The sequence below is a fragment of the Carcharhinus amblyrhynchos genome, chromosome 22 (assembly GCF_965287045.1).
Source record: "Carcharhinus amblyrhynchos chromosome 22, sCarAmb.v2.hapA, whole genome shotgun sequence".
In the NCBI taxonomy this organism is placed as follows: Eukaryota; Metazoa; Chordata; class Chondrichthyes; order Carcharhiniformes; family Carcharhinidae; genus Carcharhinus; species Carcharhinus amblyrhynchos.
Window position 1 is genome coordinate 18,889,208 of NC_137345.1, and position 18,634 is coordinate 18,907,841.

General features: G+C 41.8%; 1 protein-coding gene across 1 annotated transcript in view; it reads left to right on the forward strand.

Moving 5' to 3' along the window:
- Positions 1-18,634, forward strand: part of LOC145356765 (complement component receptor 1-like protein) — a 67,598-nt gene that overhangs the window by 25,394 nt on the left and 23,570 nt on the right. Inside the window, exons 5-7 of the mRNA XM_080209633.1 lie at positions 2,923-3,099; positions 12,059-12,235; positions 17,196-17,372. Of these exons, the coding sequence (XP_080065759.1) occupies positions 2,923-3,099; positions 12,059-12,235; positions 17,196-17,372 (531 nt within the window). The remainder of the gene's footprint in view (positions 1-2,922; positions 3,100-12,058; positions 12,236-17,195; positions 17,373-18,634) is intronic.

Genomic DNA, 18,634 nt, shown 5'->3' on the forward strand with positions numbered 1-18,634 from the left:
CCTAACTCCTAAGTTCCTGAGTAATTTTTCCCTATTCTTCAGTCTTTTTCCATAATTTTGTTTAAATTCTCAGTTTTGAATCTTTTAACTTGTCTTCTGTGAATACATTCTTAATTATTCTCTTGGAATTCTTTTAAGACACTTAACCATTGTAAAAACATTTGAATAGGAATTAAGCCCTTTCATCAAAGCAAATACAGAATAGATCATTCTTACGTTGAGGGATATGTCAGTGGACAGGAATTGAGGAGGGGAGGGATGGGGCAATACACATCTCCACATGAAAGGAGCGTTAGGTAATGAAGAGTTTATAAGTTTGGCATTGAATCCTGGAGCAACCACTCAGCCTTTGAACCTCCTGAGGTGAATAAGCTGAATATCATTTCTTGGGATATGGACGGGTGTGGTGAACATTACTGTAGTCACTCTGTACACTGCTTCCAGCACTGAAACAAGTGCTTCCCTTTTAATCGCTGAAGACTCAGAACTCTGCTTTTCTTCAAAGAACAAAGAACAGCACAGCACAGGAAACAGGCCCTTCGGCCCTACAAGCCATTTTAACACTCAGTGAGTGACTTACTCAAGTCTCTTGTCGATCGTCGACGTTTTTGTCTACCTCAAGTGGACTCCACAATAAAGGGGGTGCAAATTTAGGGAATTATATGTGCGCCAGATTAAGGGAGATCCAATTCAAGGACAATTTATTGACACCAATCAGCCTAAAAAGCACGTTTTTGGGGTGTGGGAGGAAACCGGAGTTTTCAGCAAAGAGAAAATCAGAAATGACAATATATTTCGTTGTTGCTGAACCTAAAATGTTTGTAGCAGTGCGACTGTCATAGAACCATAGAACAATAGAAGATTACAGCTCAGAAACAGGCCTTTTGGCCCTTCTTGTCTGTGCCGAACCACTTTTTGCCTAGTCCCACTGACTGGCACTTGGACTATATCCCTCCACACCCCTCTCATCCATGAACCCATCCAAGTTTTTCTTAAATGTTAAAGGTGACCCTGCATTTACCACTTCATTTGGCAGCTCATTCCACACTCCCACCACTCTCAGCGTGAAGAAGCCCCCCCTAATATTCCCTTTAAACTTTTCTCTTTTCACACTTAACCCATGCCCTCTGTTCTTTTTTCTCCCCTAGTCTCAGTGGAAAAAGCCTGCTTGCATTCAGTCTATCTATACCCATCAAAATCTTATACACCTCTATCAAATCTCCCCTCATTCTTCTACACTCCAGGGAATAAAGTCCTAACCTATTCAATCTCTCTCTGTAACTCAGCTTCTCAACTCCTAGCAACATTCTTGTGAACCTTCTCTGCACTCTTTCAACCTTATTTACATCCTTCCTGCAACTAGGTGACCAAAACTGTTACAATACTCTAAATTCGGCATCACCAATGCCTTATGTAACCTTACCATAACACTCCAATTTTTATGCTCGATACTCCGATTTATAAAGGCCAATGTACCAAAATCGCTCTTTATGACCCTATCCACCTGTGACATCGCTTTTAGGGAATTCTGTACCTGTATTCCCAGATCCCTCTGTTCAACTGCACTCTTCAGAGTCCTACCATTTACCGTGTATGCTCTACTTTGGTTTGTCCTTCCAAAGTGCAATACCTCACACTTGTCTGCGTTAAATTCCATTTGCCATTTTTCAGCCGTTTTCCTAGTTGGTCCAAGTCCCTCTGCAAGCTTTGAAAACCTTCCTCACTGTCCACTACACCTCCAATCTTTGTATCATCAGCAAATTTGCTGATCCAATTTACCACATTATCATCCAGGTGATTGATATAGACGACAAACAACAATGGACCTGACACCGATCCCTGCGGCACTCCACTAATCACAGGCCTCCACTTAGAGAAGCAATCCTCCACAACCACTCTCTGGCTTCTTCCATTGAGCCATTGTCTAATCCAATTTACAACCTCCCCATGTATACCTAGCGACTGAACCTTCCTAACTAACCTCCCATGGGGGACCTTGTCAAAGGCCTTGCTGAAATCCAGGTAGACAACATCCACTACCTTCCCTTCATGTCCTGTAGTTACTGAATATTGCTGGCATGCATGGCAACTTTCATAGAATCCCTACAGTGCAGAAGGAGGGCAGTCGGCCCACTGAGTCTTCACTGACCACAATCCCACTCGGGTCCAATTCCTGTAATCCCACATATGTACCCTGCTAATGCCCCTAATGCTAGGGTCAATTTAGCATGGCCAATCAATGTAATCCACACACCTTTGGACTGTGGGAGGAAGCTGGAGCACTCGGAGGAAACCCACGCAAATATGGGGAGAACGTGCAAGCTCTACACAGACAGTGACCCGAGGCTGGAATTGAACCCGTGTCCCTCGCGCTATGAGGCAGCATTGCTAACCACTGTGTCACCCTGCTGCCCTGATGCAACTTCATGGATCAATGACCTGCATGGGTGATGTGAACTCGCAGGACCAATGGGGCATTTCCTTCTGAAACAATTATAGGAATGGGTGATCACAAGTACTATCTCCTGAATAAACATATTGCGGCTGCAGTTGGGGAATTTTATCAAAGAGTTATTGATACTAACAGAGAGTACAAGCTTACATGACAAAGTCTGTTGGATAATCAAATATTATCTTTGGGAGAAACTTAAAAACATGACCAATTAATTAATCACGAAATATATTCTAGTAATTTTGTAAATTACTGTCCAGTCTTGTGTCCAGTTTTCAGGCTGCTTTCTACCTGTTAATCACCACCAAGAATTCCGAATGCAGACAGGAACATAGTTATGGTTTATAAGTGTGGTTCTGTTTGAATGTATTGGTATTTTTGAGACTGACCTACACGGGCCACTATCACAATGAATCTGCCATCCACTAAATGAAGTGTAATGATTACAGCTTAGACTTTTTCTCTTGCAGAAATTACCTGTGATCCTCCGAGCTTCATTGCCAATGGAACTGTGACACAAGAAGCTGTGTGGACATATGGAATGGAGGCAACATTTTCATGCAACGCTAGTTATGCTCTGAAAGGCCAACCTACCATTAATTGCACAGATAATGGAGTCTGGAGCCATGAAGCACCTGTTTGTCAAGGTAATGTGATAGGACATGAAAAGAGAAATTACATAGTTCTGGCACACTGATGTTTCAACAAGGGGAGATGATGACCTAGTGGTATTATCCCTGGACTATTCATGCAGAAACTCAGCTAATGTTCTGGGGATCCTGGATTGAATCCAGCCTCGGCAGATGGTGGAATTTGAAATCAATAAAAAATATCTGGAATTAAGAATCTACTGGTGACCATGAAGCCATTGTCGATTGTCGGAAAAAAACCCATCTGGTTCACTATTGCCCTTTAGGGAAGGAAATCCACTATCCTTACCTGGTCTGGCCTACATGTGACTCCAGAACTGCAGCAATATGGTTGACTCCCAACTGCCCTCTGAACAAGGGCAGCTAGGGATGGATAATAAATATTAACCACTCATGGGTGCCCATTCCATGAATGAATAAAAAAAAGAGTAACCGATGTCTAAGTTCTCAGCATGAAGGGTCTGAGGGGCCATAGAGGATGGACGGGGAGGCACATCTTGGCACATGGAGCTGAGGAAGATTTTTGAATGTATGTTTTACAAGTTCCCCTTATCCATGGCTCATGTCTCCTCTGAAAGGCTGTCAACCATAGCTCCTAAAAATTGGGCCTGGCTCCATGAACATTACAGAAGAGTAAGGCATGCCCGTCACTGCAGTGGAGCCAGGCAGGTGAGGAGTGCCAGATGTGAGCTTCTGACAGCAAACAGCATGCACCCTTTAAAGGTATGGCAAAAAAAATCAGACATATTGAGAAGGGGGTTGAGCCTCTTGGAGTATGGATCAAAATGCCAATTTTAAAGGGTTTCTAAGTCATTCTGTGATGATACTGTGCCTCTAAGAAGTATATTTGTGTCATGTTTCCTGTGAAGGGACTGTTTTGTACTTCAGCTCTGATTATGGTGCCAATTGTCTGCAACCAGTAGCCCATGTGCTAAGCTTACAGAAGGATAATTGTTCCTTGGGAATGGTTGTTTTAATCTGAGTTTAATCGGAGTAGGATTTGGTTAGGTTGATGGGCAAGAAACAGTCACGTAAAATCAGGGTTGGACCTAGGCTTATAGAGAGCGACAAGCAAGCAGTTGCTGTTTCAGTTTGAAAGAAGCAGTTCTTTCTCTCCCTCTTTCTCTCTGGAAACTGAAGTCTGGGGCCTGCTGGAAAGTAGATATCTCTCGCCAGAGGTCTGCAAAAGGCAAGAGTTGTTTTGTCCCTCTCTCTGGAGTCCTGCTGTGTGAAGATAGGTCTTTCTCTGGAGGCTGCTGTCTGAGAGTTAGAAGATAGGTGTCTCTCCGTACCTCTGTCCAGAGGTGCTAAAATGTTGGAGGACTGGCAACTCACGTAAAGCTTAACTGATTCTGAAGAGTTTACATCAAGAGGGATATTGCTTAAACTGGAGCTAATGGAGGAAGCTAGAAAGTTAAGAATTATACTTTGTCATGTTTAGATATTTCGGTTGATAAAATTTATGCTAATTATTTTATTATAGTTAATTTGTATTGTTAAATAAAGTTTGTTTAAATAAAACTTCCGAATGGGTCATTGGAATCACACCTGGAGCTCACTCTAATGCCAAAATCAAAAACAGTTGGAGTCTAGGCTAACTCCATAACATACTTGGAATTTCTAATCTGGCCTCTAACCATCCTGGCTTGATGAAAATCCAGGCCAGTGAGTGAGTGAGGCCACCTAGTGGAATGGTGAAAATAATGGCCAGGATCCAATTCTGTGATTCCCGAACACATTTCTGAGAGTCTGATTTTCACTACTGTGGTTTCAGCTTGCAAGCTGCTGTGTGTCACAAACCTGCCCCCTAAACTCCCTGGCCCCCTGGCTCCACATTAGTCATGATGTGGAGATGCTGGCATTGGAATGGGGTAAACACAGTAAGAAGTCTGACAACACCAGGTTTGAGTCCAACTGATTTATTTGATAGTAAACTCACAAACTTTCGGGGTTTGCCCCTTCGTCAGGTGAATGGAGAGTTCTGGCCTCAGACAGAGCAGATAAAGCACAGACAGTTTACAGATTACTGATTAGAATGTGAGTCTTTACACCTAACCTGCTATTCAAGTCTTAAAGAGGCCAACAATGTGAGTGGAAGGAGCATTAAGCCCAGGTTAAAGAGATGTGTATTGTCTCCAGACAGTACAGTAAGGGAGGTTTAGCAAACCCAGGCAAGTCATGGGGGTTACAGATAGTGCGACATGAACTTTGGGTTCTTGGGATCTTGGGTTCATGTCGCACTATCAACAGGCATTAAACCCCTTCACAATCATCTGGAGGGGCCCAAACACCTGTTACCATCCCTGAACAACATGGAAGTAATGTGTGGTTTCAGGTAACTGACTGAGTCTTACGAAAATCGTCCTTTATCTCACACCCCATCTCTGCAAAGAATGTGCAGAGCTTGTGGTGAAGTTCTGTTGAGGACTCTGGTTAGCCCTTATGATAATGTCATGCAATTGGTTGCATGTAACATCTATTCGTAAGAGTAACGAATGCTCAGAGGCGGAAGTCCCTTTGCCAAAATTCCTTTATTTACAAGATTCAACACTATACAGAGTGCTCTCAGTATGCAGTCTACATCTGGAGTGCCAGAGGAACTGACATGCCTGTTTAAATACAGAGCATGGGGCTCCCTATTTGGACCATCATAGAATCATAAAAACCCTACAGTGCAGAAAGAGGCCATTTCGCCCATCGAGTCTGCACTGACCACAATCCCATCCAGGCTCTACCTCCACATTCCTACACATTTACCCACTAATCCCTCTAACCTATGCATCTCAGGACACTAAGGGACAATTTTAACATGGCCAATCAACCTAACGTGCACATCTTTGGACTGTGGGAGGAAACTGGAGCACCCGGAGAAAACCCACACAGACATGAGGAGAATGTGCAAACTCCACACAGACAGTGACCTAAGCCGGGAATCGAATCCAGGTCCCCAGAGCTGTGAAGCAGCAGTGCTAACCACTGTGCCGCACTCTTTTTGTTTAGCACTATCACATGAGTAAAATTTAAGTATAATCAGCTTTGATACTTTTGTTAAATTTATATTTAACTAACTCCAATTACAAGTTTGATAAATATGATCAGTAATAAAAAATAGTGGAGTTTGTTTCTGACTTTCACTCAAATCAGTATTGGCATCAACTAATGATGCTTTAAACAGAACATATATTTTAATCTTTTTGACTGGCTACTTTTTATGGTTACACGCGGATGGAGACATTTTTCATCCAAATGTATTTTACTTTTCCACTAAAATATGAGTGATCCTGAGGGTTCCAAACAGGGTTTATGAGAAGTGGACTTTCCTTTTCTGGGAAAATCTATTACTAGGGGCCACTGTTAAAATTAAGGGTCAGACATGAAGGGAACTTTTTTGCTCTCAAAGGGCTGTGAGTCTTTCAAACTTGATTCTACAAAAGGCGATAGAAGTAAATTCTTTGAATATGTAAGTTGCCAAATACATTTTCCTCTGCTCCCCTTTTTTCATGATATTGTTTAAATTCTTGTCACTCTGTACACTTCTAGCACTGAAACAAGTGCTCCCCTTTTAATCACTAGTGTTCAGAAGACTGCTTTTGTTCAGCAAAGAGATTTGAAATGCTGGTAGCAGCTGCCTGCAATGTGACTGTCCCTGTAGCAACTGGACACTATTGGTGTGCATGGAAATAAACTTCAAAACTTCATAGAGGCAATGACCTGCATGGGTGATGTGAACTCATAAGACTAATATGTTTTGGGATGTTTCATTTTGAAACGATTATAGGAATGGATCACAAGTACCATCTCCTAATTAGATACACAGGCCGGAAATTTACTGCCCCGCTCGCCACGGAAATCGGAGCGGCTGAGGGGCGGAATACCAAAAGGTCCATACACCATGGGTGGGTTTCTCAGGTGTCAGGACAAATGAGGCTGTTAAATTCCGCCCATGACGAATCGTAAGGAAGTGAATGGAACATGGAAAGGCTCAAACAAGCTTCTTTTACTTGGGAATTTAACGGTCACGTACGTTTTAAATGACAAAGGGCTGAGTTGTAAATGGAAAACTCTATCAGAATGCCTCTGTTACACATTGCAGGCAATGGGAAATTTGACAGCTTTCCAACTTCAAGCACTTTGAAAACTGTCTCCAACCTGTTCTTATTGATAATATCATTCAAAAAGTGTCTACCATTATTTGTAATGTTTGTTATCAAAGCAGCTACTGCTGTAGCTGGGGTTTTTGATCTAAAGAGTTATTAATGTTAACAGAAAGTACAAGCTTACATTGCAATGTCTGTTGGATGATCAAATATTGTCTTTTCCAGGAACTCAAAATGTTAAGATACCAGAGCCAATTATTTTTATCAGAAATTGATCAGTGAAAACGTTCTAATAATTTCGTAAAATATTGTCCACTTGTGTGTCCAGTTTTCAGGCTGCGTTCTACCTATTAATCACCACTAAGCATTCTGAATGCAGACAGGATCATAGTTATGGTTAGCAAGTGTGGTCATCTTTGAGTGTACTGTTAGTTTTCAGACAGATCCACATGGGTCACTGTCACAATGATTATGTCATCCACTAAATGAAGTGTAATGATTACAGCTTAGACTTTTTCTCTCACAGAAATTGCGAAAGGATGTATTGGCCTTGGAGGGAGTACAGAGAAGGTTCACTAGGCTGATACCAGAGATGAGGAGGTTAGCCTATGAAGAGAGATTGAGTAGACTGGGTCTCTACTCGTTTGAGTTTAGAAGGCTGAGGGGGGATCTTATAGAGACATATAAGATAATGAAGGGGCTAGATAAGGTAGAGGTAGAGAGATTCTTCCCGCTTAGAAAGGATAGCAGAACTGGAGGGCACAGCCTCAAGATAAGGGGGGCGCAGATTAGACCGGAGTTGAGGAGGAACTTCTTCACTCAAAGGGTGGAGAGTCTCTGGAATTCTCTGCCCGTTGAAGTGGTGGAGGCTACCTCGCTGAATATATTTAAGTCACGGGTAGATAGGTTTCTGATAGACAAGGGAATTAAGGGTTATGGGGAGAAAACGGGAAAGTGGAACTGATCCACTTCAGATCAGCCATGATCTTGTTGAATGGCGGGGCAGGCTCGAAGGGCTAGATGGCCTACTCCTGCTCCTATTTCTTACGTTGTTATGTCTGTGATCCTCCGGGCCCCATTAGCAATGGAAATGTGACACAAAGAGATAGATGGATATATGGAATGGAGGCAACATTTTCATGCCACGCTGGTTATACTCTGACTGGCCAACGTACCATTAATTGCACAGATACACAGATTCTCCCTCAATATATGCCACAAAAATAGATTATTTGCTGTAATCAGACACTCCTAGTGATTTCAGGGAGTCCTATCCAGGAATTCACAGACCTTCAGTGCATTGCCTAAGTTTCCATCCAATTAAACAGGTAGAAAATTTGACACAGTGGGTTCAAGGTCTGTGGACTCATAAGAACATAAGAACATAAGAAATAGGAGCAGGAGTAGGCCATCCAGCCCTTCGAGCCTGCCCCGCCATTCAATAAGATCGTGGCTGATCTGTCGTGGCTCAGTTCCACATTCCCTCCCTCTCCCCATAATCCTTAATCCCCTCGCTTATCAAAAACCCATCAACCCGCGTCTTAAAAATATTTAGCGAGGCAGCCTCCACCACCTCAATGGGCAGAGAATTCCAGAGATTCACCACCCTTTGAGTGAAGAAGTTCCTCCTCAACTCCATTCTAAACCGCCTCCCCTTTATCTTGAGGCTATGCCCCCTAGTCCTACTGTCCTTTCTGAGCGGGAAGAGTCTCTCCACCTCTATCCTATCCATCCCACTCATCATCTTATATGTCTCAATGAGATCTCCCCTCATTCTTCTAAACTCTAACGAGTACAAGCCTAGTTTATTCAGCCTCTCCTCATAGCTCAACCCCCTCAACTCCGGTATCAGCCTAGTAAACCTCCTCTGCACTCCCTCCAAGGCCAAAATATCCTTGCGTAAGTGCGGTGACCAAAACTGCACACAGTACTCCAGCTGCAGCCTCACCAATGCCCTATACAGCTGCAGCAAGACCTCCCTACTTTTATATTCAATCCCCCTCGCTATGAAGGCCAGCATCCCATTCGCCTTCCTGACCACCTGCTGCACCTGCAAGCTGGGTTTTTGCGACTCATGCACAAGGACCCCGAGGTCCCTCTGCACCATCGCCTGCTGCAGTTTTTCTCCACGTAAGTAATAGTCCTTCCTACCATTCTTCCTACCAAAGTGGACCACCTCACACTTGCCAACATTAAATTCCATTTGCCATTTCCTGGCCCATTCGCCCAGCCTATCTAGATCCTTCTGCAGACTCTCCACACCCTCTCCATGAGTGCCAATGTACACTGCAAGGCCCAAGCATAGAAACAGCTCTTGATTCTTATTTTGTTTAGCATTATTACATGAGTAAAATTTAAATATATCAGCTTTGATACTTTTGTTAAATTTGTCGTCAACTGACTCGAATTACAAGCTTGATAAATATGATCTGTAATAAAAAAAAGTGATGCTTGTTTCAGCCTTTCACTCACATGAGTATTGGCATCAACTAATGATACTTTAAACAGAACATATATTTTAATCTTGTTGACCAGCTCATTTTTATGGTTAACCCAGATGGAGTCATTTTTCCATCCAAATGTATTTTAATTTTCCACTAAAACAGGTAAAAGACCTGAGGATTCTAGACAGGGTTGATGTGGAGAGAATTTTGTGGGAGAATCTATTAGGGGTCACTGTTAAAAATAAAGGGCCAGTCAATTGGGACAGATATGGGGAGAATATTTTCATCTTGGAGGGCCGTGAGTCTTTCGAACTTCATTCCACAAAAGGTGATGGAAGTAGATTCCACTTTTAAGGCAGAGCCAGATAACTCTTAATAAACAAGGGATGAAAGGTTACCCGGGATATGCAGGAATGTGTGGATGAGGTTGCAATCAGACCAGCCATGATCTTATTGAATGGTGGTGCAGGTTCGAAGGTCACAGTGACCTGCTCCTGCTTCTAATTCAGGTGATTGTATGTAAGTTGTTGAAATCATTTTTCCCCCTTCCTCCGTCTTTTTTCATGATTTTGTTTAAGTTCTTGATTACTGAATCTTTTAACTTATATTTTTTCTTATCTTTATCATTTTTACCTCTTCCTCTGTCTTTTTTCATGATTTTGTTTGAGTTCTTGATTACTGAATCTTTTAACTTATCTTCTGTTCATTCATCCTTAATGATTCTCTGGAAATTCTTTTAAGATGCTCAAGCACTGTGAAAATGTTTGAACAGAGAATTAAGCCTTTTCACAAAAGATAAAACATGTATCAAAGAAGATCATTCACTGAATGGAAAACCCTATCAAAATGCCACAATTACACAATGAGAAATGTGACAACGTTCCATTTTCAATACTTTGAAAGCTGTCTCCAACCTGGTTTTATAGATAATAATATTTGAAAAGTGTCTACCATTATTTGCAACACTTGTGACCATTGTAGATGCTGCAGGAGCTGTGGTTTTTGTTATAAAGAGTTACAAACTCACTTTGTAATATCGGTAGGATAATCAAGCATTGGCCAAGATTCTCCCAAAAAAATTCTAAGTGCCGAATTCATGTAAAAACTGGAATCACTCCCGTTGATTTTTTCTAGCAGAATTTTCAAAATGCATCTCCCACATTCTGAGCACTGTAGAGAGGCCTGGTGAGATTCCTGATAAAAATCCGGGGGCGGGGGGGAGGTGGTGCAGGGCCTGTTCTCGCTGGAGAGTCCGGCAGCATAGCACTGAGCGGGCCACTGTGCATGTGCTGATCTGTCATAGCAGAGATTGGTGCATGTGCAATAACTCTGCACTGCTGGCTTCCCGATCGCTGCTCTCCTGGAACTTTCCAGGCCAGCTCCGATCCCCCTCCCCCCTCCACTGGCCCGCCTTAAACTCCCCAACCCCATCGCACCCCACAGTGCCTATTTCCTGATTGCCACTATGCAAGCCCCAACGCCGCCCACCTCACCCAACGGTTCCAACCCCCATCCCGTCTGCCCCAGTGGCCAGACCCGATCAGCCCCTTCCCTCCCCCTTCCACGGATCGCTACGCAAAGTGACAGCGGGGCCCCCCCAACCACACCAATCTCCCTCCACATAGGTCATGTCCCCCATAATCTCTGCCCCCTCTCTGGCCCCAGCCCCTTGGTAATGCCCAATGCCAGGTGGGCAGTGTGAAGGTGTCCCTTGGGCATTGCCACTTTGCCCCTCAGGCAATGCCAGGGGACCAGGCTGGCACTGCCAGGCTGGCACTGCCCAAGGGACCCACTTTAGCTCTGATCTCCTGGGTAGCCTCCATGGCCTTCGTTTACTCCAGTGGGGTTGGGCTGCCAACTCTGTGTTGGTTTGGAGCTACTGTAAACCCCGCTGGAGTGATCCGCTCTTGGGGGGGCAGGGAGCAGACACAGAAACCTCAGACCCAGGCTCGCTATTGAGATTAAAATGCAGATGTTAACATTCAAATGAGATGATGTTGGAAATTCGGGGCCCAGAGACGCGCAAGCCATGGTACCCAATGGGGAGTCCACTAAACGGCAGCTGCTCTAGCAGGTCAGCGGGGTGGGAGAATCGCCCCCATTGTTTTTTACAAAAACTCAAAATGCTAAGATAACAGAGCCAATTATTTTTATCAGAAATTGATCAGTGAATACATTCTAGTAGTTTTGTAAAATATTGTCCTCACTTCTGTCCAGTTCTCAGGCTGTTTTTTACCTGTTAATTACCACCAATGACTCTGAATGCATCAGGAACATAATTACGGTCAGCAAGTGTGGCTTTCTTTGAGTCTATTGGTCATTTTCAGACAGATCTACATGGGTCACTGTCACAGTGAATGTGTCATCCACTAAGTAAATGTGTAATGATTACAGCTTAGACTTTTTCTCTTACAGAAATTGTCTGTGATCCTCCGGACTCCATTATCAATGGAAATGTGACACAAAGAGATGGATGGAAGTATGGAATGGAGGCAACATTTTCATGCCACACTGGCTATACTCTGATTGGCCAACATACCATTAATTGCACAGATACTGGAAACTGGAGCCATGAAGCACCTTTTTGTCAAGGTAATGTAATATGACATAAAAAGAGAAATTACACAATTCTTTTTATTAACATGCTTTTGTAGAACTTGCAAAATTTCTCATTATTTTTAAAACTATGAGGGATTTTTGGGGTTTGAAATTTCTCGCTCAGCTTTTTTCTGTTCTGGTTACAGTATAAAGCCAGGGAATGACCAGCTGGAATATTTCAGGCCAGGGTTGAAATGTTCTACCATTGTGGTTAGCACTGCTGCCTCACAGTGCCAAGGACCCGGGTTCAATTCTTGCCTTGGCTGACTGTGTGGATTGGCCGTGCTAAATAGCCTCTGTGTGTCCTAAGATGTGTCGGTTAGGGGAATTATTGGGATAAATGAATGGGGTTACTAGGGTATGAAGGATGCTGTGTCGGAGAGTCAGTATAGTCGCGATGGGCCGAACAGCCTCCTTCTGCAATTTGGGAATTCTATGATTGTCTCAAGATATATGATTGAGCTCATTGAATTACATTTATAACACATTTTCTGTACAATTGCTGTTCAAACCTCATCTAACAACAGTTTATTAATCATTCTATTCAAGAGTAAATAAAGTTCAGTTTAAACAATATAAATTTCTGTTGCAATTTATTGCCATACTACTTCAAGTTTGCATGGCTTTCACTTGTGCCAATGTTCTCTTTGATCAGCTATCAGGTGGTTTAATTTGTTGACCAGGCTGGACAGTTCATGTCATAATCCCATGCTGGCTGCTATGTTTTGTTAGTAATGCAAATAATTGTAAAGTGTGGGATTATGCTTTCAGTCTCATACTCAATCAAGGCTCACAGTTAAGTACAGTACCCAGGGAGTGTTGCACTGTTTGAGGTGTTTCTTTTTAGGTATGATGCTAAAATGGGGCCTTGTCTGCTCCCTCTATGATGTGAATGGCCTCACAGCACTGTTTTGAAGGAGAGCAGGTGTGATGATACTATGCCTTTAAGAAATATATTATGTTTTTGTGCAGGATCTGTTGTGGCAGTTTGTTTTTATTATCAGAAACATTCAGTCTGGATCCAGGAGCACTTTATTGTTACTGCGGCAATATAATTGATTATAATTGATTTATGTTTGATTTGATTTGATTTATCATTGTCAAATGTATTAGCATTCAGTGAAAAGTATTATTTCTTGTGCGCTATACAGACAAATCATACTGTTCATCGAGAAGGAAACAAGAGAGTGCAGAATGTAGTGTTACGGTCATTGCTAGGGTGCAAAGAAAGATCAACTTAATGCAAGCTAAGTTCATTCCTGACGGCAGCAGGGATGAAGCTATTCTTGAGTTGGTTGGTATGTGCCCTCAGACTTTTGTATCTTCTTCCCGACGGAAGAAGGTGGTAGAGAGAATGTCTGGGGTGCGTGGGGTCGTTAATTATGCTGGCTGTTTTGCTGAGGCAGAGGGAAGTGTAGACAGAGTCAATGGATGGGAAGTTGTGAAGTGTTTGTTTTGATCTGAATTAAGGGACCTGTTGCTTCCAATTTTCCCCTGGGAAATTGCAGAGTAGGACTTGATTACATTGATTGACAGGTAAAGTCTTATGACTGGGTATGGCTAGGCTTACAAAGAAAACTCAAGCTCAGTCTGTTTTTGGGCTCTTAAGAGGAAGGTTGCTTCCTCTGTATCTCTTGATCTATTTGAAGTGGCGACTGGAACCGCCCAAAAAATAAGCCTTTCTCTTTGAGATATCTAGAGTTCGAGGATGAAGCTTTCTCTGGAAGTTGCTGCATGAGAATTAGGAGACTGTCTTAATTACTCTCCAGAAATGTCAAAAGGCTGGAAAGCTGGCACTTACATAAGCATCTTTGGTTTCTGTGCAAACTGGTTCCAAAGAAGGGATTCTACTCAATTGGAACAATAGTGACAGCTGGCTGTTCAGAATTATATTTTGTCAGGTTTAGGTATTTTAATTGGTAAATGTTATGCTGATTCTTTTTGTTTTATTCTCACTGAGTTCATAAAGTTTGTTTTGATAAAAGCTTCCTAGTGGATCACTTGAATGCTAGCTGGAGTGAAAGACCTAATGTTCACCCTAATGCCAAAATCAAATGTAAACGTTAGGGCCTATGCTACTGTCATAATCTACATTGGAGTTTCTGATCTGGTCCTTAACACAGGGGTATACACATATACAGATATCCTGGCTGATGTTTATCCTTCAATGTATGCCACAAAAATAGTTTATTTGCTGTAATCAAACACTTCTAGTGATTTCAGGGAGTCCTATACAGGAAGTTACAGACCTTCAGTGCATTGCCTAAATTTCCATCCAGTTAAACAGGTAGAAAGGTTGACACAGTGGGTTCCAGGTCTGTGGACCCTGTGAGTGCCAATATACACTGCAAGGAACAAGCACAGAAACAGCCCTTGATTCTTATTCTGTTTAGCATTATCACATGAGTAAAATTTAAATATAATCAGCTTTGATATTTTTGTTAAATTTGTCGTCAACTGACTCCAATTACAAGCTTGATAATTATGATCTGTAATAAAAAAGTAGTGATGCCTGTTTCTGAATTTCGCTCACATGAGTATTGGCATCAATGTTAATCTTTAAACTTTAAATGCTTTAAACAGAACATATATTTTAATCTTGCTCAAATAGATTAAAATATATGTTGGCTCCTGTTTATGGTTAACCCAGATGGAGTCATTTTTCCATCCAAATGTATTTTAATTTTCCACTAAAAAAAAGTAATGATCCTGAGGGTTCTAGACAGAATTGATAAAGAGACAATTTTCCTTTTGTGGGAGAACCTAGTAGGGGTCACTGCTAAAAATACAGAGTCACCCATTTGGCACAGACATGAGGAGATTTTTTTTTCCTTGGAGGGTCGTGAGTCTTTTGAACTTCACTCCACAAAAGGTGATGGAAGTAGATTCTTCAAATATTTTGAAGGCAGAGCCAGATAACTCTTAATAAACAAGGGGTATAAAGTTGTGAGAGGAATGCAGGAATGTGGGGATGAGGTTGCAATCAGACAAGCCATGATCTTATTGAATGGCGGAATGCTGTCTAAGTTTGGAGCCGTTTGCTTCTAATTCATATGATTGTATGTAAGTTGTTGAAATAATATTTCCATGTTCCTCTGTCATTTTTCATGATTTTTTTAAATCTTGATTCCTGAATCTTTTAACTTGTCTTCTGTGAATTCATCCTTAATGATTCTGTTGTATTTTAAGTGCTAGGTGATTCATTTTGGTAGGACAAACTTGAATGCGGATTACAGGGTCAACAGCAGGGTTCTGTGGAATGTGGAGGAACAGAGAGATCTTGGGGTTCATATCCGTAGATCTCTGAAGGTTGCCACTCAAGTGGATAGAGCCGTAAAGAAGGCTTATAGTGTGTTAGCGTTTATTAACTGGGGTTTTGAGTTTAAGAGACATTGGGTTATGCTGCAACTGTACCAGACGTTGGTGAGACCACATTTGGAATATTGTGTTCAGTTCTGGTCACCTCACTATAAGAAGGATGTGGGAGCATTGGAGAAAGTGAAGAGGAGATTTACCAGCTTGCTGCCTGGTTTGGAGAGTAGGTCTTATGAGGAAAGGTTGAGGGAGCTGGGGCTTTTCTCTTTGGAGCGGAGGAGGATGAGAGCGACTTAATAGGGGTTTATAAGATGATGAGGGGGATAAATAGAGTGGACGTGCAGAGACTATTTCCTTGGGTGGTTGTAGCTGTTACTAGGGGACATAACTACAAGATTCATGGTAGGAGATATAGGAGGGATGTCCGAGGTAGATTCTTCACTCAGAGAGTGGTTGGGGTGTGGAATGGACTGCCTGCTGTGATAGTGGAGTTGGACACTTTGGGAACTTTCAGGTGGTTATTGGATAGGCACATGGAGCACGCCAGAATGATAAGGAGTGGGATAGCTTGATCATGGGTTTGGACATAGCTTGGCACAATATTGAGGGCTGAAGGCCTGTACTTGCTGCACTGTTCTATGTTCTAAAATGCAAAAGCACTGCCGAAAATATTTGAACAGGGAAATAAGCCCTTCCACCAAAGATAAAACTTGTATCAAAAAACAATTCCTATATAAAGAGAGACATGTCACTGGACAGGAATTGTGGAGGGGAGGATGCATATATTTCAGTGCTGCTAAATCTAAAACGTTCGTAGCAGATTCTTGCCATGCAACTGTCCTGTAGTAACTGAATACTGTTGGTGTGCATGGAAATAATCTTCACAACTTCATGGATGCAATGACCTGCCTGGGTGATGTGAACTTGCAGGACAAATATGGTTCGGGACATTTCCTTTTGAAACAATTATCAGAATGGGTGATCACAAGTAACATCTCCTGAATAAACACATAATGAACGATCAGACAATTAAAGGATCATGGATAGGTTCAAAGAAGCTATTTTATCAGGGAATTTAACAGTTGCACAGGATTTGATGACAAAGGGGTGAGTTCTGAATAGAAAACTCTTATCAAAATGCCACTGTTACACAGCACAGGAAATGGAAAATGTGACAACTTTCCATTTTCAAGTATTTTAAAAACTGTCTCCAACTGGGTCCTGTGGATAACATTCAGGAAGTGTCTACGGTTTTTCCTAAAGCTTGTTTCCATTGTAGCCTCAGATGTCACTGGAGGTTTTTGATATAAAGAGATCTTAATCTTATCAGAGAGTACAACCTTACATTGCAATGTCAATTGTCTTTATTAGAAACTCAAAATGCTAAAAAAAGTACCTAAGATTATTTCGTGAATACAGTCTAGTAATTTGTAAAATATTGTCCACTTTTATGGCTACTTTCAGGCTACTTTCTACCTGAATTCTGAATGTGTCAAGAACAAATTTATGGTTAGCAAGTGTGGTTCACTTTGAGTCTATTGGCAATTTTCAGACAGATCTACATGGGTCACAGTCATAATGAATGTGTCAAACACTAAGTAAAGTGTAATGACTACAGCTTAGACTTTTTCTCTTACAGAAATTGTCTGTGATCCTCCGGGCCCCATTAACAATGGAATTGTGACAGAAAGAGAAACTTGGAAATATGGAATGGAGGCAACATTTTCATGCTACGCTGGCTATAATCTGACTGGCCAACATACCATTAGCTGTACAGATGCTGGAAACTGGAGCCACAAAGCACCTTTTTGTCAAGGTAATGTAATAGGACGTAAAAAGTGAAAGTACACAATTCTTGTTATTAACATGCTTTTGTAGAACTTGCAAAATTTCTCACTATTTTAAAACTATGAGGAATTTGGAGGTTTGAAATTTCTCTCTCAGCTTTGTTCTGTTCTGGTTACAGTATGAAGGCAGGAAGCTGCCAGCTGGAATATTTCAGGCAAGGGTTGCAATGTTCAACTATTGTCTCAAAGACAATTATTGAGGTCACTGAATTAAATGTACAACAAATTCTCTGTGCAATTGGTATTCAAACCTCATCCAATGTTTGCTTATGAATTCAAGTCTTAATTGGAGGCTAGAAATTCTGCAGCAAAAAACTCACCTCCTGACTCACCCACAGCTGAGTCAAGATTGTGATGGAGTGGTCTTCACTCGCCTGAATGAGTGCAGCTCCTACACTAAAGAAGCTTGACACAATGTAGGACAAAGCAGCACACTTGATCATCACCCCCATCCTCCACCTTAAACATTCACTTGCTCTGCTACCAGTGGCAGCAGTGTGCATCATATCTAAGATTCACAGTAGCAACTTCACAAGCCTCCTTGGACAACTCTGCACCTACCAAACTCAAACCTCCATCACCTCGAAAGGAATAATCTTCACAACTTCATGGAGGCAATGACCTGCATGGGTGATGTGAACTTGCAGGACAAGTATTTTTCAGGACATTTCCTTTTGAAACAATTATCAGAATGGGTGATCACAGGTAACATCATAATGAACAATCAGACAATTAGTGAATCATGGATAGGTTCAAACAAGCTATTTTATCAGGGAATTGAACAGTCACACAGGATTTGATGACAAAGGGCTGAGTTCTGTATGGAAAACTCTATCAAAATGCCACTGTTACACATCACAGTTAATGGGAAATGTGATAACTTTCCATTTTCAAGTATTTTAAAAACTGTCTCCAACTGGGTCATGTGGATAACATTCAAGAAGTGTCTACGGTTTTTCCTAACGCTTGTTACCATTCTGACTTCAGATGTAGCTGGGGGTTTTTGATATAAAGAGATATTAATCTTATCAGAGAATAGAAGCTTACATTGCAATGTCAATTGTCTTTTTCAGAAACTCAAAATGCTAAAAAATGGGTCTAAGATTGATTAGTGAATGCAGTCTAGTAATTTGTAAAATATCACCCACTCTTGTGTCCAGTTTTCAGGCTACTTAAGAACATAAGAACATAAGAAATAGGAGCAGGAGTAGGCCATCCAGCCCTTCGAGCC